Source organism: Phaseolus vulgaris, chromosome 9, assembly GCF_000499845.2.
Source record: "Phaseolus vulgaris cultivar G19833 chromosome 9, P. vulgaris v2.0, whole genome shotgun sequence".
NCBI classification, from domain to species: Eukaryota; Viridiplantae; Streptophyta; class Magnoliopsida; order Fabales; family Fabaceae; genus Phaseolus; species Phaseolus vulgaris.
In genome coordinates, this window is record NC_023751.2 from 3,493,179 (window position 1) to 3,515,349 (window position 22,171).

General features: G+C 32.6%; 2 protein-coding genes across 2 annotated transcripts; one reads left to right on the forward strand and one right to left on the reverse strand.

Annotated features, from left to right (window-relative positions):
- Positions 1 to 3,274: 3,274 nt before the first annotated feature.
- Positions 3,275 to 5,205, forward strand: LOC137822633 (uncharacterized). Its single transcript, XM_068627552.1, has 3 exons — positions 3,275 to 3,431; positions 3,504 to 3,962; positions 4,536 to 5,205. The coding sequence occupies exons 1-3, from the start codon at positions 3,348 to 3,350 to the stop codon at positions 5,199 to 5,201; spliced, it is 1,209 nt and encodes a 402-aa protein (XP_068483653.1). The 5' UTR covers positions 3,275 to 3,347; the 3' UTR covers positions 5,202 to 5,205.
- Positions 5,206 to 5,941: 736 nt separating this feature from the next.
- Positions 5,942 to 10,335, reverse strand: LOC137822632 (CO(2)-response secreted protease-like). Its single transcript, XM_068627551.1, has 9 exons — positions 9,775 to 10,335; positions 9,437 to 9,693; positions 9,139 to 9,250; positions 8,375 to 8,882; positions 7,741 to 7,841; positions 7,214 to 7,456; positions 7,013 to 7,127; positions 6,716 to 6,923; positions 5,942 to 6,542 (listed from the first exon to the last, which is right to left on the reverse strand). The coding sequence occupies exons 1-9, from the start codon at positions 9,981 to 9,983 to the stop codon at positions 5,989 to 5,991; spliced, it is 2,307 nt and encodes a 768-aa protein (XP_068483652.1). The 5' UTR covers positions 9,984 to 10,335; the 3' UTR covers positions 5,942 to 5,988.
- Positions 10,336 to 22,171: the final 11,836 nt, after the last annotated feature.

A 22,171-nucleotide genomic window follows, 5' to 3' on the forward strand; every position in this document is an offset into this window, starting at 1 on the left:
CTTTGAAGAACCTATGCTCATGATACCAAATGATGGCATTCTCATGGAGCTCTTCTTGGATGTTGTGAAAAATGGTGCGGAAGCTATGGATTGAGATGTGCAAGATCCTCCTAGGAGCTATGGTGATCTTGAAGGTGCATGATGTGTATGGAAAGAGGGAGGTTCGGTCAGCCCTATGGTAGGTGATGAAGATGAAGATTAGGTCCTATAAACTAGGCAAAAGCAATGTATGACACAATGTGGGCAGCATAACATTACTCTCATTAATCTTGAAAATACAAGAGCTAGGCATCTCCTTTTATAGGCTAAGGAGGCCGTAAATGTTAAGCTAATTTCACATGAAATGTAAGCAAAATGAAATGGAAATGTGAAGGCACATGGCACATGGACCACATGGCCGGCCATGTGAGACAAAGTTCTAGAATGTGCACAAAATCTAGGGTAAATCACATATAAGACAAGTTTATGCTTTCTAACACTACACTAATTACTAAGCCACCCCTAATGGACCTCCATGTAGCATGTACAAGGTCTTCTCCCTCCAATCCGTGGCTTGACCCATTTGTGCGTGAATATGCTTGGCCATGGACCTAGTGATAGGTCCTAGACGGTCTAGGCTTCCTCCTAGACGCTCCTTGTGTAGCCGCCCCTCCTCTTGTGCTAGACGCTCCCCTCTTGAGTCTAGACGCTCCTCACATGGTTCTAGACGGTCTGGTCTTGGGTCTTGGCTTCCATGGTGAGGTGAGCTTGGCCCTCCTCCATCAAGTTTTATATGCTTAAAAAAGGAAATGATAATCATTTTAAAATGTTTTTCTTTCTTTTTCAAATTTTGGTGTGGCATGTGGTAAGTAGAAAGAGAAGAATACACGTTTTGGTACAAGATTAATGTCTTAAATTTATGATTTTGTTTATGATAAAAAAATAGAAATATTCAAAACTTCGTTTCTGATAAAAAATAAAAAATATTCAAAACTTTGTTTATGATAAAAAAATATAAATAATCAAAACTTTATTTATGATAAAAAAAATAGAACTAATCAAAAGTTTGTTTATGATAAAAAAATATAAATATTCAAAGAGCCGACTAGAAATTTTGTATTAACCATCAAAAACATATTCTTCTTTCATTTTTACACAAAAAAAAAAACCAAATTAGTGAAAATAAACAGTTTATTATCAGTAACAACAAAACATCATTTTTATTTTACACGTGGGTAGGTAGTGTACTTAATTTGTGGCACAAAATGGGACCACAATAGAACCCTTTGAAAAATCATTTTCACAAAAAAAAAAACACATCGAGAAAAAGTCTTGATATTGTTGTAAATGAAGTGCCAAAACTAAAACGACACCAGTACATGTTCTGTTTCATTTTTCTATTTTAATCTGTAAGATTAACACTACTTTAAATTAAATAATTTTTTAATATAATTTTGATTAATAGATGGAACTCATAAACAAATATAAGTTTAATAATAATTTGCTAAGGTAGTTTATTTATGATGCTCATTTAGTTTATCTACAGTGTTAAGATGAAGGGACTAAGTATTCGAGAAACTCAACAGCTACACCAAACCCTATATATACTTTTGCGTCTCGAATATATGTGATAAAATGTTTATTTAGTCCTTTCTATTTGTCTGAATTGCTTTTAAGTTTTTCACCCTATATGTAATATACTTTTTTATTGTATATTTATTTCCTTTTCAAATTGGAAGTAAGTTCTAATGCTTAACTAATGTCTCTATAAGACGTACAATAACTAAATTAATTGACTAAAGCTTTTTAAAAAATTTAAGTACCAATATATTACTGACAACTAAAAGCAAATTAACTAAAATGAGAAAGGAATGAACTTGCTATAAAAAAATACTTGACAAATCTTTTGGTTCATATGGTTAGGGGTGACAAAGTGAGGCGGGTCATGCGGGTCGGCCCGTGGCCCGCGGTAAAAAACGCGGGGCGGGCTGACGTTTTCAACCCGCTGACCCGCATTAGTCCGTCCCGCATAACCCGCGGCCCGCGCGGGCCAACAGCGGGGCGGGGCGGGGTGGCCCGCTAGTCCGCAAAAAAATAAAAATAAATAATTGACTTGACTTGTTAGAATATAACTTTCTCTATTCATCAATTCTTAAAATTTATTCTATAGTGGTTCATTACATTACAACACTAAGGGTTCTAATTAAATCTAGTGTGATTAAACTATTTCTTACAAAATTTGAAGATTCCTTTTAAGTGATCATCCCTTTATATTGAGACAATGATTTAACAAGACATACAGTTAATTTTATATTTTGTGAGCGCATGAAACACGGGAATCAATCTCGTTAAAAAAAAACTTTCTCTATCAAGTAATTGGTATAGACATATACATAAATTTTATATCATAAATCCTTTGTTGCGTTTGTTCTAAGCTTGGTTTCATGAACATTGATTTCCAACCTTTCAGTAGGATTAGACAATAAACTTCTAAAAAGAATATAATAAATCATTAATTTTGAAATCTTTTTTTTTTCTTTTAGATGTTTCTGCAACACTCAATTGTTTTTTCTTCTATGTTAAAAAAAAAAAAGCGGGTCAACCCGCAAGCGGGGCGGGTCATGAAAACCAACCCGCATTTTGTATGCGGGGCGGGCCAACCCGACCCGCATTTTGCGGGCCAAAGCGGGGCGGGACGAGCCTATGTGGGGCGGGTTGGCCCGCTTTGCCACCCCTACATATGGTATATATAACTATTAATTGCACTCACCACATGATAGTCATTCACAACTGCTATATTTTTCTCTTATAAATTTATCTTCTTAGCTATTAAATAACTATAAATAATATATATATATATATATATATATATATCATGATTAATATACATCAAGATAAATGACATGACTAATATTTATATTTGACAAATAAATTATCATGCATGATACGCTAGAAATAAACTAACTACAAATATATATCACATGACTTTTATAATATATATATGTATATATATATATATTATAAATAATTTTTTTACATATATGAATTAGCTAATTGCTGTTTTAATTAGGCATAATAAAAAATCATACTAATAGGCCTGAGTTTAACAAATTAAATTTACTTATAACAAAAATAATTTAATTTACCTTTCAAGACCTCCAGCTTCACTTTTATCTATATATAAATTAACTTACTTTAAATGAAATAGTACTTTTAATATAATTTTAATTAATGGACTAAACTTACAATGAAATAAGTTTAATAATCAATTTTGTCCCTTAATTTTTTTACAGTGTGGAATTACTCTTATCCATGTCTGTAGCTGAATAACTTAGGTTTTCGTTAGTTGAGTTCCGTGGATAACAACAATGGAAGCAGTGTTTGAGAAACTCAATGCCTTCACCAAATCTGGCCAGGACTTTCTTGACGGCGTTTTTCGTCGCCGCAATCCGGTATTCTATCTCATGTTTTGGGTTTGTGCAATTTCTTTAGCATTCATTCACTGTGTGTAATGGTAATTTCAGATTGAAATCCTCAAACGGTTGCAGAGAGAAGCGTTTTCCGATATTATGAAACTCAGAGACAGGCAAGAGAAGGTTGAGCGGATCCTCTCTTTCTATCAGTCCACCAAAGGGGGGCCCTTTCAAGATACCATCACTCACGTGAGAGGTCAGCTGGACTTTTTGGGTTCACTGTTGGTGCTGAGTGATGTTAATCAGCAGAACTTAGATGTTGTAGATAAGTGTGGAATCAGAACAGGGGTTGATTCCAGGTTCATTTTTGAAACAACAATTGGGGAGAAGTGTTCTGGTGCTGCTGAGTTTGTGGCCACTCATGGAGGCAGGGAACATTGTGATGAAAAGCCTCTCTCTCTCTCCAAGCTTAGTTTAACAGCAAATGTCAATGATTGGTTCTCTTTGGTTGCTATGCCTGTAGGTGCCCGAGGCAGAGATGTTGCAATTGCTTCCAATTCTTTTGATCAGGTACTGTTTACTTTTGTATGTTTCTCGAACGACTAGTCACTGTTAGAATTTGTGGTTTGTAGCTTTTATTTTTCCATTTGGTGTTCCCTTGAAATTAGATGCGAAAAATCCAGGAATGGTTTTTCCATATGATTCTATTCTAGAATTCTCACCCGAGGAACACCAATCTGATTGGACCATAGAAGTTAAATAGTTAGAGACTGCAAGGTCTACAGATTGTCCCAATTGGGTAAAAATATTGAAAAGCATCAAAACAACATACTAGTTGTTAGAAACAAAAAGGCTAGCCTTGAAAAAATTGCAGCAAAAAGTCATCTTAAGTTGATTATTCAGAGGTCAAGTCATGTGTCTACGTAGATGAATTGTTAATTGTTTACTTTGCCTGCCTTTTATCTGGATTTGCTTCTTTTTTTTCCGCTGTAAACGGAACTCCTTTGCTCACTTAAGATATAGTTCTTTTAAACTGCAAATACTATATTGTTTGGCACTTTGGCTTGTTGATATATCCATTTTCACTCTACCCTTTCCTAATTTGGCTATTGATATGCTGACAAGGTGTAGTGCTGCATTTAGGTTGGAAAAGGGTTTACAGATTTTTCCTATTTTGGGCCTCCTCTTCTCCACTTGCACAATGGCACTGCTATAGGCTTAACTCTGCGAAAGTCTAATGTTATTGCTTCATTGGCTCAACACGTAACTGGTATGCAAATTCTACATACATCTAGCACCTTTGGGCAACTTGTGTATCAATTTTCTAGAGGAACAAAACTGTCTATTTTGGGTCTTCACCGCATGCCTTTATCATCAAATAAACTTGGAAATTTTGGTGTTTTTACCATTCCAATAGTATTGTCAAAGCAAAAGGAAGTTTCTGAGGCAGCACCTGAAGTATTGCCAACAAAGGGAACACGCACTTTGGGTGGTTCTATTGCCTTGATGGCGGAGTCCGAAATTGATGGTTTTAGAAAACTTGGAGGTTGGTTTGAGATGAACAAATTAAATCCACAATCTGTACAATTTGGTGTAACCATATGTGATGATTCGGAAGATTCATTAGGCTGGGGAATAAGTCTCAGTAGATTCATAGTAAATTCAGCAAATGAGGCTCATTTTCAGGCTGAATCCTACCTAAAATTTAACATGGGTAATAAATTTTGCTTGAAGCCAGGTGTTGTATTGGGAACAGATGGGAAATCTAAAATAGCTGCTTTAATGCTTCAATCTAATTGGTCCCTTTGATGAATATATGTGTATTTTCTTTATTAGTAGAGTGCTCACTTTTTTAATTTGTTAGTGTTATATACATTTATTTGGTTCAAAATATGGTTTTTTTATGCAAAATGTATTTGGGAGTTAACTGATGATGTTTAGATTAGTTGTTCACAATGAACGGATACAAGTTTTTGGTTTTACACCAAAATGTAATTTGCGAACAAACAACCTTGTATTAAAAAAATATGAAATCTTCAGAACATTTTAAACTACTAATTTTATTTTTTCAAAATATATTTTAACTCATAATAAACAATAAATTATATCAATAAGGTGTCAACTCTGAAATAAATATCATTTGCTTGCTTGTAATAGCATGCATATCACCTTTTCATTTCAATTAGGTGAGATTGTACCGCTGTTAAAAAAAAACGTTGAACAATCTAACCACTTTACTCTGTTGTGTTTTGAATGTGTGATAGTATTTTTAGTCTACTAACTACTTCTGAAGCAAAGAAATTGATGTTGAATTACCAACCCGTGTAAAAGACCGGCTACTTACTTCCTTCCAGCTATAATATTAATGTAACTGAAAGGGGCAAAAGATGTGTGAGCCAGTTGGACCTAATATTGAGTGTAAATAATTAGTCAGCCAGACTATATGTTTGCAAAAGAAAGTATATTTGAGAAGCTCAAGCAGTAATTAATTAAACCATATGAAGGGCAAATAAATAATGAGAATTACGACTAGAGAGTAGGCATCATCATGCATGAAGAACTTTGCTTGCATTTATTAATCCTTACTTTTGTTATACTATTTTGTTAATACAAAAGGAATTCGAACTGTATATTTGTCGTTACTCCAAGTAATCGATCCAAACAAATCTTTCTCCAAGGGTGTCAAAGCTGAGAAAATAACTTGGTAGCTTAGTGTTTTACTACTTTCTGTAAATTGAAGTTTATCTGGAGTTAATGTAACATTTACACTACTTGGAGCGTCCACAACGGGAGAGTACACTGTTTCATCTTCTTCACCAACATTTGTGACGGTTCTAATCACGTTCACATCTCCTCTGCCAGTGATGTTTACTGCTATGGAAGGGTAGTTGAGGTTGGAGATGAGATCAAAACTCAAATTCTCAGGACAACTGAAATTGGCAGGGGCAGTTCTGGAGATGATCCTAATCGTGCTTATGTTAAGTTTAATGTAACACAAAAAGTTCAAGTAGTCAAGGGTGCTGGTTTCGTAAACCAGCCCTGGTCGTAATGATTCAGATGTTGTTATTTCCCCTGCTCCATAGTCGTAAGGTGTGGCGAACGGTCCCGAATCATTTCTTATGGGATCCTTGAGGTTGTCGTTTTGAATTGCTGCATATGTATACAATTGTTATATCGTACTAGGATTACTAATTTACAATTTATATATGAGTACATTCCACTGCAAAGGAGTTATCGTTATCGTTACTCTTGATAAAAGAGATATGTGCAATCTTAAGAAATCACAGGAAGTTGAATGTTTAAAGATTCATCAAATGTCTGACCTGAAGTCATGATGGCAGATTTGATTGCGGAGGGACTCCAAGTGGGGTTGTGTGTTTTGACATGGCATGCAAGTCCTGAAACATGTGGACAGGCCATGGAAGTCCCTGAGATTATGTTGTACCGTGAAGGCTCTCTTCCTTTGGGAACATGATCTGTGCTATTATTCCATGCAGCCAGAATGTTTACTCCTGGTGCTGCAATATCAGGCTACAGAGAAAGAAGAAAAGTTTTCTTTACTGTTTAAGCATTGAGCATCATGATTCATGATAATGTGTAATCCTATCATCGTATCATACCTTGAGAATATTGCTTGAAAGCCTCGAAGGTCCTCTAGATGAAAAGTCTACCACCATTGGAGCAGGCTTAATATCAAAAACTGTAACTGTTTTTTGTACTGTTGCCATTGGGTTGCTTCATATTATATGGATAAACAGTTAAACTAACCTGTGATAAACAAATTCTAAAATTAACCAACCATGTTTGCTTATCACCCTTACCTGGTTGAATTGATATATTGGAGGATTGAGGAGGCATCCTTTGGATTTATCACCGTTACTGGGAAGTCCCCGAAATTTTCTGCTAATAATCCACTTGTATTGGTAATTAAAGCCAAACCTATTCCTCCCAAACCTTTAATCATCGTAGCCAGGTCATCAGGAAACAAATCGTCATTCACGTCTTCACAAACCACTATTTTCCCTTTGATTTTATTTCCATCCATTGAATTTTCATTGCATTGTCTGCATTTATTTTTGTTGGGAGTGAGTGGTTTGAATCTTAAATATAACTGATGATAATACACTTTTTTTAGGCTGTCAAATTCCAGACTTTGATTATTTTCGTATTTATAATTTATAAGCGTCGACTATTTCTACCTTTAAGGCATAATTTTTAAGAAAATTATGGATAAATCACAGGATAGGAATAAGTTGTGTTTTAAAATATGACTTCTACCTAACAAAATTGTATCTAGAAATGTAACAATTCCATTGGCATTGTTTAGTTTTTTTTTATCTATACGTACCTGCCATTAGTTTTGTCGCTGTCATTTGACTTAGCAAGCTCACCAGATATGATTGGATAGTCGGGAGAACTTGAAAGTGGAGAGAAATTTATAGCTCTACCCTAAAGTTTAATAATCATCAATCACCAACAAAGATTATATTAGTTTCACCCAACTGGTATCCAAAATACTAACAAGAAAAATAAAAGTTGAAATTTTTTATGAAAATACAAAAAAAAAAAAATTAATCGTGATTTTTTAAGTAATTATAAACAACACATGATGTATTGAATATTCGTTAACTAGTAATACTTTTAAAATATTTATCACAAAACTTTAAAATGAATATGCTTCATGTGATTTTTTATATGATCTGAACTTTTTTAAATTCAGAAATCTAAAGGTATGACACAATATATACTAACTAGTTCTTAATAAAGACAGAAAGAGGCAAGTTTCGCCCTCTTCAAACAAAGATGCAGCAGTCCGAAATTGTTTTAGTTTCAGTTCCATTCAATTGAATGTGCTGAATACTTCTGTGTTTATGCATTCGAAAAGTGCAATATTAATTTCTGATCAATGTTATTATGTTATTCTAATGATAACAGGGTTGTAAAATAAACATTTTCGATTTAGAAATGAACGGAAAACGTACACTAATGACGCTGTGATCACCCAAAACGAGGTTGGACTGGAAATCCCGGTCGATGGTGGAAGCTGCAACCGTTAAAATCCAAGGCGAGTCGTTCTCAATCGAGGACGGAGTCGGTCCATCATTGCCGCCGGCGCAGACCACCAGGATGCCGCGCTCGACGGCGTGGAATGCTCCGATGGAAATGGGGTCCTTGGTTAAGTCTTTATCTTCCCCAGCTGACGCACCCAGCGACACCGACAGCACATCCACTCCGTCGGCAATGGCATCGTCAAACGCCGCCATAATGGCCGACCCCGAACAAAAGTTCAATGGACACACTTTGTATATCGCCAACCTAGATTCTGGGGACCCACTCTTTGCGGTCCCCGCCGCCAGACCATAGAACGATGCGTTTCTCACGACGGCACCTACCGCCGTCGACGCCACGTGGGTCCCATGGCCATTATAATCCCTTGGCGAGATGGAGTGGGGGTCTTCATCAGGATAACACCTTGCCCCGATTAGCTTCCTAATCAAATAACCAAAATGAAAACAATAAGCTAAATCGCTTTTAATAATAACACCAACATTTGCCTTTATTTTCATTTCCAACATTTATGGTGCACTCGTGTGTGCCTCCAGGAATTATCTATCAGGTGATGGTGTAACATCATATTCAATGTCTGGTTTTTTATTTCTTATTTGTTATATAACTTTTAAAATTTAAATACATGACATTTAGAAATAGAGTAGAGAGTATAACTGGTGCAATTTCAGTATACAACCTGTTGCAATTAGAAGAATTGAAGTCCTTTGATGTCATGCACTTGCCTTTCCAACTGGATGGAATCGGACCCATTCCCTTGTCGTTGAAACTCTCATTCTCTTGCCATATACCTGAAATATTCCTTTTTTTAATACACTAACAAGTACATATACAGTACAATATTTAGTACGTACGAGGATATATATATATATATATGTAGTATTCGGTAACCATTTGTGATATCGATAACAATAGCACAATAACATGTACGTATATTTACGTATACATATGCATATCATTTTATAGTTGTTGATAACCTGTGTCTATGATGCCAAGGATAATGTCCGACGAAGAAGAGAAATTGGAGAGTGTGTTCGGTTTGGTGTCCACTTCGACACGAGTTTGCTGTTCGAGAAAATACCAGGAACGAGTTGTGTGGAGCTTCAGAATGGGGTCAGGAAAAACAGACACAACACCAGGTTTCTGAGCAATTGAGTCTGCCTCCTCTTTTGATAAACGAGCTGCGAACCCTGAGAAACCATGTTTGTAGTTTCGTACCAGAGCTTTCTTATCCCTTCACCAAATCGATTAATTAATAACTTTGATGTCAACATAATTAATAAGACATGTAATTACGTACACACAGTTATGGTACCTCTTCAGCACTGAATTAAGAATCTGAGCATGGTCATTCCGAAGAGAAGCATTTGTTGAATCCGCAGCTCCCATATAGACTATATAAACTTGTTTAGCGTTGGTATCATCATGGTTATTACCATTCCATGCTGACGAGCTTGACGCTCCAAGAAACAGAAACAGAAACAGAATGCAGAATAAATGCAACAAAAGTGTGTCCCCTTTCATGTTTTATATGTTGGTATTCTCTGAACACTTTGTTGCACTCAGTGGTGTGCTTTGCATCACCCTCGCATGGTGCTATATATAATGCATTCGGTGTTGAAGAAAGGTAGAATGATTGCATATGCTTATTCCTTACGCGCATTGGAATTACCCGTTACGCACTGAGTCCATGGAAAGTGTTTGATTTGAAGATATAGCATTGGTAGGGAGGCATAGATGATAGAGGAAAATTTTGTTGTTCGTGCCAACCACCTTAATATTCGATAACCAAAACTGGAGGTAGCATGCAGTTAGTAACATGTGATGCGGCATGTCAAGATTATATAAACAACATTATATTATTGCAGTTAATGCTGGGAAAAGCATGCTATCAGTGTCATTATAAAGGAATTAAGGTACTCTACCTCGCTAATTACAGAAATTAAGTGTCCCTTTGGTTTACAGCTTTAATAAAATTTAATTTATTAGTTACCCAATGAACACGGTAACCCAACCATGTCGCCATGTGATTCATCAGAGCGAAAAAGATTCCTTAACCTTCGTAGTTACATTCATATCTTCAATTCTCAAAATAATTTAAGAGTTATTATCAATTTACCCACAGCTGTCCATTTCATCTTTGTTAGCATACCATTTGAAGTTAAAATTATTGTGATTTTAGTCCATAATTACTGTTATTAATCTCTACATTTCAGAAAAACATCTTTTTATAATTGTTTTCAAACATAAACTGATATTAATTAGTTATCTGAATTCCAGTTGAGCTCTTAAATTTTTAAAAAATATTTTTCAATTTGATTTAGATAATAATAATATAATAATCAATGTAGTATGATTGTGATAACAGTATTTTAATTATATTTAATTAATTTTTAAATTTTAAATATTATTATACTATTAGAATATGGTGTCAAGTATATGTTAAGTATATGTTTTTATGGTGTGAAAGAAATCTTTTTCTTTCTAAAATCAAAGTTTTATGTTTTCATTAAAAAAAATTATTAAATAATAATTAAAATTAGATATTACAAAATTAACTAAATTAGATACTATGCTAAAAAAATTAACTAAATTAGATATTATACTAAAAATTAAAAAATTATTGATATATTTCTATTATTAATAAAAAATTATAAAATAATTTTTAAATTTGTATATAAATTAGTTATCAAATTTTATACTCTAAATTAGTTTCTAAAAGACTAATGGAAACTAATTTAGAATATAAATACTTAGTAGATAAAACCTTAATAATTAATGGTTAGATATCAATTTAAAAATTATTTTATAAATTTTTATTAATAATAGAAACTATATTAGATATCAATAAATTTTTAATTTTTAGAATAATATTTAATTTAGTTAATTTTATAATTAATTATTTTTTATCTTTATATTTTGTTATTTAATGATTTTATTGTAGAATTATCATGCATGAATATGAATTGATTACTTATTTACAACATTTTCAAAACATAATTCTTCTATTTTAAAATTGATTGTTTCCCAATGGAACCGATTTCTCATCAAATAGAAAACCGATTCCTTTCTCTATTTTTTAGCTTTCAACAAAATTATCATGTGTCAGTGGCAAGAGATAATATTCATGTAAAAATAAATAAATAGAGGAATCATTATCTTATAAACGTGAAGCTGGATGTTTTAAACTTATATGTAATAAAAAATAGTTAGTACTATTTTCTTTTTTATGTTTACACAATTTAAAATAGATATAAAATAATTTGTCTAAAACAAAAGTAATTAAATATGTTATATTTCTAGAACTAACATAATTATAATATATTAAACTTATATGCAATATAAAAATATTATTATTATTTTATTTTATTTTTATTTTTACTTTTACACAATTTAAGAATAAAATAAAATAATTTGACTAAATATACTTTACGTGCCTGAAAATATTGTCACATTTTAGTCTATAATTCGTTTTGTTATTTTTAAATCTTTCACATTTAGTTACTTTATTTTAGTTTTTATTATTAACTAGAATTAATTTAATATTAAAAATATAGAATAATTATTAAAAAAAATTAAATTATTTATAAGTGTATGATGAAATTAAATAGGATATTTAAATATTTCTATAAATAAGATAACCATATATAATTTATATATATATATATATATATATATATTATAGACAATAGTTTTAATATTATTTAAAAATAATATACAATAATTTTTTTTTTGTAAAATATTATTAAAATGAAAATCATTATATAAATTTTATTTTGCAATTATATATATACGTAAAGAATATTAATGAAAAAAATTATATGTATATATTATGAGTAAAAATATTTTATATTAATTTTAACTAATGTAAATAAGAAAAATGAAAGAATAATAATTAATTTTAATGTTATATATATTTTTCATATACTATAATTAGTAATTCCCAAAAGTATAAAACACATGTTATTATTTTTATCTATAGAGATAAAATTTCTACTCATGGCATATTAGAGAATAATCAATATATATATATATATATATATATATAATACATTACAATGTCAGAGTAAACTTATAATTATTTTTAATAAAAAAAAGATTTTTAAAGTAGATTATTATCTTAAAAAGAATATAATTATCTTATTTATATTAAATAAAAAAACATAACACTTAAATGATTAAGTACCCTCAAAGATTAAAAACAGACGTACTAATATTGACCAAAAATAAATTACGATTAATATTAGTTATTTATATAAAATAGGTCTGAAAATAGAAGTGATGATAGGAAATGGATTATCCCTTTCTTCAATAATTAACTACTCGTATAATAACATCTCCATACTAATCATCTTACGAATTATTCTTAAAATAACTTTTTATGAATTAACGGCATAAAGATTTATATCGATAATATATAGAAATTAAACGGGCAATGTTTAGACAAAGGGATGAAAGAGAGAATGAAATTGGGAATTAATCATGATCCGGGTCAGGAATAGCACGCGCTTTGTCCTTTCTTGTGAAATTCTTGTCTTTTGCTTATAATTTGTTTTTAAAATAATAATACTTTGACATCTTTTAAAAAAATACATCTACTTCGCAACCCATTATAATTATATAATAATATATATTAAAATTTTAAATTAAAATTTTAAATTAAAATTTTAAATTAAAAAATAAAATAAATACAATTAAAATATTATTTTTTAAATTGATAAGTAAATATATTTTATTTAATAAGTGTTAACATACTCTTAGTTTCATTTCTTAATTTTAAATTTTAAGGGCTATTGATTACGTATATATTGATCTTAGTAATATTATCTTAAGGAATTTGGTCGGAACGTTGTCATTGTTTATGGAAAAGTGGTTTAAAAATGAATATTCATACTCTTAACCCTCAACTAGAAAATTTGTTTTGATATAGTTTCAAATCACTTCAATTAAAGAAAGTAACCAAAACTGTAACAATGCTATGTTAGAATATTCTAGTTTGTAGAGACCGGTTTCCGCCCTCGGACACTAATACCAGTTTTTGACTCATTGTATTTTACCTGGTCTGACTTTCAATTTGTTCTTCAACAATTAAAAATGTTCTTTAAAAATAAAAATACGAATATCTTTTAAAGATAAAACAACTTTTAATTTGTTCTTCAACTATTAGAAATTTCTTTAAAGATAAAACAATAAAGAAACTCTTAAAAAAAGTCATAATATTTCATATGTGATGATTAATGATTATGATGTTATAGTTATAATTAATTAATTAATAATTAATAGAGAATAGAATGTCCCAAATGAGTTCAGTATGAAATATCAATGGCGTTGGCGTGTCAATGTTGCAAGTGTATGTTAAGAGAATTCCATCGTAATAGTAATAACAATGGTGAGTTATGGGATATTATGAAGAGTTTGGTATGGTGGAATAACAAGACCAGGAAATTATGCATTGTTTATTTATGTGAGAAAAAGGCAAAGCAAGCCTATGAATATTTTTAATCAGGCTATTATTTTTTTAGTATTATCCTTCGCTGTTATAGCACAAAATTAACCAAAGTGAATAAATTAGAAATAGTAGAACTTCTATAATGTATTGTGAGCATAAGTGAGTTAATTATTAGTAAATTGTCATAATCTATCTCTGAATGGAGAAGGGCAGTTTAAATAAAACTTCAAGGATATTTTTTCATGAAAACAAGTAAAGAAGAGTTACTTTATTCATAACAAAAGCAAAAATTAAGGTAGTTATAGGCAGTAAAAGAAAACAAAAGTATGGGGAATCACACCTTATTCGTCAACACTTTTTTCAAGAATAAAGATAAAATATCTTGTTACAATACAGTAACAATTATATTTAACAAATATTTCTAAATCACTAAGCATGTATAAATAGAAAAACATCATTTGAACACATTATTTTTATATCTGAGTTTTTAAACTTTGTGATTTGAACAAAGGGATATATAAAAATTAAATCAAAAAAATCATTCGAAATTTATATCTACCAATACACATCAATATCATTGGTAACTGATTTGTCTAAGAGGGATGTCTCTGAATCAGAGCATGTGTCCCATAAATCTTTTCTCCAGAGCGAAATCCGGTATATATTGACTAAGTTATAACCTCTCTGCATTTAATCATTATTATGCCTTAATTGAGTGATTAAGACTAATTAATTGAGATCCCTTGACTTAATGTTCCCAAATAACATTAGATACACAGGTTGGGAAACGTCTCATAAATGACCAACCATCAGATAAGCCCAAGACCTTACAACCCCATAGTCTCATTAGTCTCATACGTAAGCCAATGAGACTAATGAGTTCAAAGATCAGTATCAAATCAACTTCATTCTATTATTGGACTCGGACCATGATCTCACCGTAACAAAAAATATGAAATTAGTACAACACTTTTAAGAACTAAAATGGTATATTTCTTTTATTACATTTTGTTCACTACATAAATTATTCTTAATTAAAATCAAATAATTCTAAACTTACACATTTATTTTCATCTATACTAAATTTTAAAACTATTTGAGATTTGATTAAGAAGTTTTGTTACAATATTTACAATATTCTACCACCACCGTATTTTTATCGTCACTGCAAATTTGTTATCGTTATCAACTTTAAAGTCGTCTCTGGAAAAGAAGTTAGTAGTAATAGTTGATCTGTTTATATATTTTTTACAATTTCTATGTACGAAGTAGGAGTATTTTTTTTATTTATTTTTTATTAAAATTAGATTAATATTATAATATTATTAAAATAACATTACAATTAAGATTTAAATTAATATAAATTAAATAATTAGAATTAGAATTAATATTAGGCAGTGTGTTTTAATCAAGTTAATTTATTTTCCATTAATTGCTATAGTTAGCATATGATTTGACATATCATAATTTTGATGTAGATAAGTTATGTGTATGTTTGGGTAAAATTTTGATATTTATAAGTACATAATAATTTTTCACAATATAATATAATTGATTGTTATTTATTTACATTTGTAGGTTGACATACACTCAAACAATAATATATGACATCAATTATTTAGAATAATTAATTTAATTTGTACATATTACAACGATAAATTTAAAAACCGAGACCCATGTAATATGTACTCTAACAAATATTTAATTATTTTACATGGATATATATTGTATTGATATTTGTTATAACCGATATAATATTTTTTTATTTTATATCAAATTAACTATTTTTTTATTAAAAATAAATAAATAAATAAATATGTGGTTCAATTCGTTTACATATCAAGTGTGCTACTCAATAAAAATGTTCAATAACTTTGTCCAAACCAACCAACTCAATCACCTAATCATTACAATACACTCAAACCTACATACACAACAAAAAACTAACTAAGACTTTAAATCTACCACAAACACGTCAACGAATCAAGACACCACTCCGTAAAGGAAAAACAAGCAGAAACAAACATTTAATTGATTCAGAGAAAAGATTTCAGAGTGATCAATCACTCCTCCCTTAAAAATGTGATTATTCTTTTGCCTCCAAATCTCGTCAATGATTGCAACCCAAACACTTCCTCAAGCGGTGTTTACATATTCTGGAACATTGCACAAGATAAAGTGTAAGAAATGTGAACCTGAATCAAAATGTGTTGAATCAAGTGTGTTCAAGCTTTGAAGAATCCAAACCCTTTGAAGTTTGATGGAAGACTGGTTGTGCTTGCGGTTGCAGAGGTGTTTTAGAATAAGATCTGGGGTAGATTATCTGTGTAAATCCACTCTTGATTGAATCCAAAGCTTAAGCATTCTTAAACCCTTTTATTGAAAGTGTTTTTCAAACTAATTGAAAAACAACCTGTTGTTTTGTCGAAACAACCGATTGTTTTATACTTAGGTGTTTTTAGAAAGGTTGAAAACTGTTTTTGATGGTTGACTTGTTGTCAAACCAAAACAACCGATTGATTCGAGTATTCAACCGATTGTTTGTTCTGGGACCATAACAGAAAACTGTTTTGTGTTTTGACTAAGCATTAAATGATTTTATAACTGATTACGCTCCAGTTTTAAATGCTTTGGACAGTCTTTGAAAGCAATAAATAGTTTGTTATGTTTATGTAACAAACAAGAACTGAGATTTAATAAAAGAAAAACAGATTTGAGTTTTTCACTGATTTGGCTTTTGAAGAGTTGAAGTTTGCTTGGATCAAGAGAGTGTGGAATAGGATTTTCATCTTGTATTGATTTCAGATCTTTCTGTAACAAGTGTAATCCTTTTGTACCTTAAGAAACTCTGTGTGTGAAGCTGAGAAGTGTTGTGTGTTCTTGAGGTTGTCAAGATCAACATTCTTAGTGGTGTTTGTGCTGAGCCAAAGGAAGTGTATGTCTTGAGGGGATCAAGGTCACTTTGGTGGTGTTGTAAGTAATATAGGGTTGATTGCTTAGTGGATTCCCCAGTGGTTTCTGGGAAGACTGGATGTAGCTCTTGGTTTAAGAGTGAACCAGTATAAACCTGTGTGTGCATTCTCTCTATCCCTTGAACTCTTTAATTTCAGTTTATATTGTGAACTGGTATAAACAACTGATTGTTTCTGCGAAACAACCGATTGTTTTTCTGGTGTTGTGCTAAATTGCTTTGTGTTTTTGGCAAACTGAATTCTGAATCAAGTTTTCTCGAAGTAATTTCGTTCTAGACTTAAAAGTTTGCGAAAACCCTCTTTAAACCATTCACCCCCCTCTAGTTTAAAACCATACATTCTAACAATTGGCATCAAGAGCTTGGTACTTGAAAGATACTCAAGTTTGATCCGAAAATCTTTTTCAATGGCTGGAAAACTATCTTTTGAGGAAGGTGCTTCAATCTACAAACCACCTTTATTCTGTGGTTTGAATTATAAGTATTGGGAGGCTATAATGAAAATCTTTGTTGAATCCATTGATCAAGGAATTTGGGATTCAATCGAGAATGGCCCCTTCATTCCAAAGCTAAAAAAGAATGAATCTTTTATTACAAAACCTTGGTCCCAATGGACCAATGAAGAATGTAAGATGGCCAAGCTTGATTGTACTGCTCAAAACATAATAGCTTCTGCACTAGATACTAATGAGTTTTTCAGGATATCAAAATGCAAATATGCTAAAGTGATGTGGGACACACTCAAAGCTACTCATGAGAACATCAATGAATCAAAGGAAGTAAGGTCAAGAAGTCAAGCATGAAGGAAAAGGAGGCAAAACAAAAAAAGCATCAACCTCTGCTTCATGGCCAAAAAGGAAGATGACTCAAGTAGTGTAAGTTCCTCTAACTCCTCAAATTCTGAGAATTATAGTCAATTGCTCCAAGCTTTTCAAGAAACACATGAAGAAGCTAATCGATTGGCCCTCTTGAATAACTGGTTAAAGGGAATGAATAGCTGACTTGAAAACAAAGTCAAAACACTGGAAGAGGAATTGGAAAATTCAAAAACAGATTTTGAAAACCTTGAAATTGTTTACAAAAACTCCTCTTGCAAGTGTGATACTCTTATTTGTTAAAATTGTGAAAATCTTGAAAAGAAAGTTCATTATCTTGTTAAAAATGTGGATAAACTTTCTAAAGGTCAATCCAACTTTGAGAATGTCTTGGCATCTCAAAACTGTATTTTTGGAAAACTGGATTGGGTTTTAACCCACAGAACAAGCAAGATAGATTTTCAAAGTCATTTTCGAAACTTTCAGAAAAACAACCGATTGATCTGTCGAAACAATTGGTTGTTACATGCTTCTACTGCATGAAAATAGGTCATTCTGTCAGATTCTGTAAAATCAGAAAATATGTTGTACCTAGGGGCTTTATGAAGTGGATTCCCAAGTGTAGTAAAGATTCAAATGATGAATATAAACCAAATGGACCCACATTCATAAGGGGACCAAATCTTTGTACTTGAAAATCTTCTTTATAGGAAACCTTGGAGGAGAGCATGCAACAATGGTACATGGACAATGGGTGCTCAAAGCACATGACTGGGGACAAATCAAGGTTTCTAAGTATCTCCTTTAAGCAAGAAGGGCACGTTACTTATGGGGTCAACAACAAGGGGAGGATTCTTGGAAGAGGATCCATAGGAGACAAAGATATCTTGGTCATCCATGATGTTCTCTATGTAGAAGGTTTAAAGCACAATCTGCTGAGCATTAGTCAATTGTATGACAAATGATATCAGGTTATCTTCAAATCAAACTCCAGTGAAATCTGTCTTCCCAACACAAAAGAGGTAATGTTGATTGGAAAGAGAATCAATAATGTTTATCTTTTAGATATCTCATTTCCTTGTTCAATTGGTTGTCTTCTATCCAAGCATGATGAGTCTTGGCTTTGGCATAAAAGAATTGCTCACATTCACATGAATCACTTGAACAAGTTAATTTCTAAAGATCTTGTGATTGGGCTGCCCAAGCTCAAGTTTGAGAAGGACCATATTTGTGAAGCTTGCCAAAAGGGGAAACAAGTGAAAAACTCTTTTAAAATAAAAAATGTTGTTTCTTCTTTAAAACCTCTTGAGCTACTTCACATGGATCTTTTTGGACCTTCAAGAACCATGAGCCTTGGTGGAAACTATTATGCTCTTGTTATTGTGGATGATTTTTCTAGGTTCACTTGGACTCTCTTATTGGAATCAAAAAGTGATGCCTTCTCTACATTCAAGAAGCTTGCAAGAAGATTGCAAAATACAAAGAACAACAACATAGGCTCAATAAGAAGTGATCATGGAGGTGAATTCCAAAATGAAAAGTTCAGCAAGTTCTGTGAAAATATGGGAATTCTACACAATTTTTCAGCTCCAAGAACTCCACAACAGAATGTAGTAGTGCAAAGGAAGAACAGATCCCTTGAAGAACTAGCTAGAACAATGCTAAGTGAATCTTCTCTTCCTAAGTATTTTTGGGCTAATGCAGTTAGCACCTCTTGTTATGTGATGAATAGAGTGCTAATTAGGCCAATTCTGAAGAAGACTCCTTATGAACTCTTCAATGGAAGGAAACCAAACATCAATCACCTCAGAGTTTTCGATTGCAGCTGTTTTGTTCTCAACAATGGAAAGGAAAACCTAGGGAAATTTGATGAAAAAGCTGATCATGGTATCTTCATAGGCTATTCTCTAACTAGTCATGCAAACAGAATCTACAACAAGAGGCTAATGACTGTAGAAAAGTCTGTTCATGTTGTCTTTAATGAAGTGGATCGCAAAAGCATTCAAATCTCGAAGAACAGTGCTGAAGAGGATGAGCAGAACATCAGTTTGGAGAAGCTGGACATCTGTGCAGAAAAACAACCGGTTAATTGCTCAAAACAACCGATTGAAATTCTGCAACAGAGTGAGTTGCCCAAAGAATGGAGGATTCCTAGAGATCTGTCAGTGGAGAACATCATTGGGCAGATAAAGGAAGGTGTCTCTACACGTAGCTCCATCTCAAACTTCTGCAGGCACACTACTTTTGATGGAGATCAAGCTCAAGTGGACATGGAGGCCAATCATCAAGAGCAAGAAGAGGATGAGGCTCAAATAGAGGACGCCCATGGAGGTCAAAGCCCACCTCAAAGGCTTACAAGGAGCATGTTCAAAGCTTTAGGAGCTAATGGACGTTTATTTTCTCTTTTTGTAATTTCTTTGTTTGAAGGTGCTTAGAGGGAAACATTAGAAACCTCTTTTGTTAAAGCATCTTTAGGTCTTTAGATTAGGAGTCTTAGGGAGGGTGCGTTAGTAGATAGGTGTAGGAGTAATAGGGAGGTGCCAAAGTGAGAGAGAAGGTCACACCTTCCTAATGGCTATAGTTGGCGCCACTTTCATTTGTATTTGGGGGGAATTTTGAATTTATTTAGCTTTGCATTTCAGCACCTCTAGGCTATAAATTAAGGTGCTGCCTTTGTATTTTTCAGATTTGAATTTTGATTAGAGAAACTATACTCAATTTTTGAGAGAGCATTGGAGAGCTTTGTGCCTTCCTCACTAGTCTTATCTTGAGAGTTCCATGGTTACCTCAAGTGGCGGCTTGCACACTCATCTTGGAGTCACCATCCTCTAAGTGGCGTGATCATCCAACCATTCCTCCATCTTCATGAGCTTTCTCTTCTCCTTCCTTCCTTCTCTTGTTATATTCATGTCTTAGCTTGCTTCTTAGCTTTTTCTGTTCGGCACTTTTCATTTCTTGTTGTTTTTGCTTCGGTCTTGTGTTTTCTGCCGATTCATCTTTGCTTCCTTTTCATTTTCTAGCTTATATGTTCGGTACATTTCAGTTCTAATACATTTTGTTCAGTGCATTTGCCATTTCTTCCATTTTTAATCGGTTCAATTTGACAATACATGGAACTTCCATATGAGTTTGGGTTTTGGTACTAGTTTTGGTGAGTTCTTGATTATAGAACATTGATCCAATTCTATCTTAAAGTGCCTATCTCATATCCAACTCAAGATGATTCATAAGAATGTCAAGAATAATTCATATTGTGCTAGTGGAATCACATCAGCTTTTGTATCTCAAATTGAACCAAAGTCAATTGATGAAGCTCTCAAGGATGAAAAGTGGGTTGAAGCTATGCATGAAAAGCTGAATCAGTTTGCAAGGAATGAGGTATGGTTTCTTGTCCCTAAAACAGCTTTTATGAACATCATTGGTTCGAAGTGGGTGTTCAGAAACAAACTGGATGATGATGGTGTGATCACAAGGAACAAAGCAAGGCTAGTTGCCAAAGGCTACAATCAAGAGGAGGGAATTGATTATGGTGAAACATTTGCTCCTGTTGTAAGATTGAAAGCTGTGAGGTTGTTGCTGGCTTTTGCATGTATGAGTGGTTTTAAACTCTTTCAAATGGATGTCAAAAGTGCCTTTTTAAATGGCTACATCAATGAGGAAGTGTATGTGGATCAACCACCGGGCTTTGAAGATCACCAATATCCCAATCATGTCTTCAAGCTGAAAAAGGCTTTGTATGGGCTGAAACAAGTTCCAAGGCAGTGGTATGAAAGGCTTAACAACTTTCTTTTGTCTCATGGCTATGAAAGGGGAATGATTGACAAGACTTTCTTCGTCAAAAAGTCAAATTCTGAAATTATCCTTGTGCAAATCTATGTTGATGACATCATCTTTGGTGTCACACAAGATACTTTATGTGAAGAATTTGTGGCTGCTATGAAAGGTGAGTTTGAAATGTCTATGATGGGAGAATTGTCTTTCTTTCTTGGATCGCAGGTTAATCAAACAAAGGATGGAATCTTTCTATGCCAATCAAAGTATTGTAAAGAGATTCTCAAGAAATTTGAAATGGAGAGTGGCAAGGAAGCAAGCACACCTATGCCATCAAGCTGCTACATGGATGCAGATGTTGCTGGAAAAGGGGTAGATCAAACAAAATACAGAGGTTTGATTGGTTCTTTGCTCTATCTAAGAACAAGTAGACCAAACATCATGTTTGCGGAATGTCTTTGTGCAAGATATCAAGCAAATCCAAAGGAATCCCACTTCAAAGCTGCAAAGAGAATTCTGAAATATCTCAAAGGAACATCAACTGTTGGGTTATGGTATCCTTCTCACTCCCATTTATTTAATTGGCTATTCAGATTCTGATTTTGCAGGAAGCAAGCTAGATAGGAAAAGCACAAGTGGCACTTGCCACCTTCTTGGTTCAAGCTTCATCTCATGGCATAGCAAGAAACAAGCTTGTGTGGCTCTC

What these genes read in the sequence shown, in the direction of transcription:
- LOC137822633 (XM_068627552.1), top strand. Translation starts at nt 3,348, where the DNA reads ATGGAAGCAGTGTTTGAGAAACTCAATGCCTTCACCAAATCTGGCCAG. An exon ending in TTTTTCGTCGCCGCAATCCG is followed by an intron (nt 3,432 to 3,503) that starts GTATTCTATCTC and finishes TGGTAATTTCAG; the next exon opens with ATTGAAATCCTCAAACGGTT. An exon ending in CTTCCAATTCTTTTGATCAG is followed by an intron (nt 3,963 to 4,535) that starts GTACTGTTTACT and finishes TGCTGCATTTAG; the next exon opens with GTTGGAAAAGGGTTTACAGA.
- LOC137822632 (XM_068627551.1), bottom strand. Translation starts at nt 9,983, where the DNA reads ATGAAAGGGGACACACTTTTGTTGCATTTATTCTGCATTCTGTTTCTG. An exon ending in AGCGACAAAACTAATGGCAG is followed by an intron (nt 7,457 to 7,740) that starts GTACGTATAGAT and finishes AAATAAATGCAG; the next exon opens with ACAATGCAATGAAAATTCAA. An exon ending in TTTCAAGCAATATTCTCAAG is followed by an intron (nt 6,924 to 7,012) that starts GTATGATACGAT and finishes CTTTCTCTGTAG; the next exon opens with CCTGATATTGCAGCACCAGG.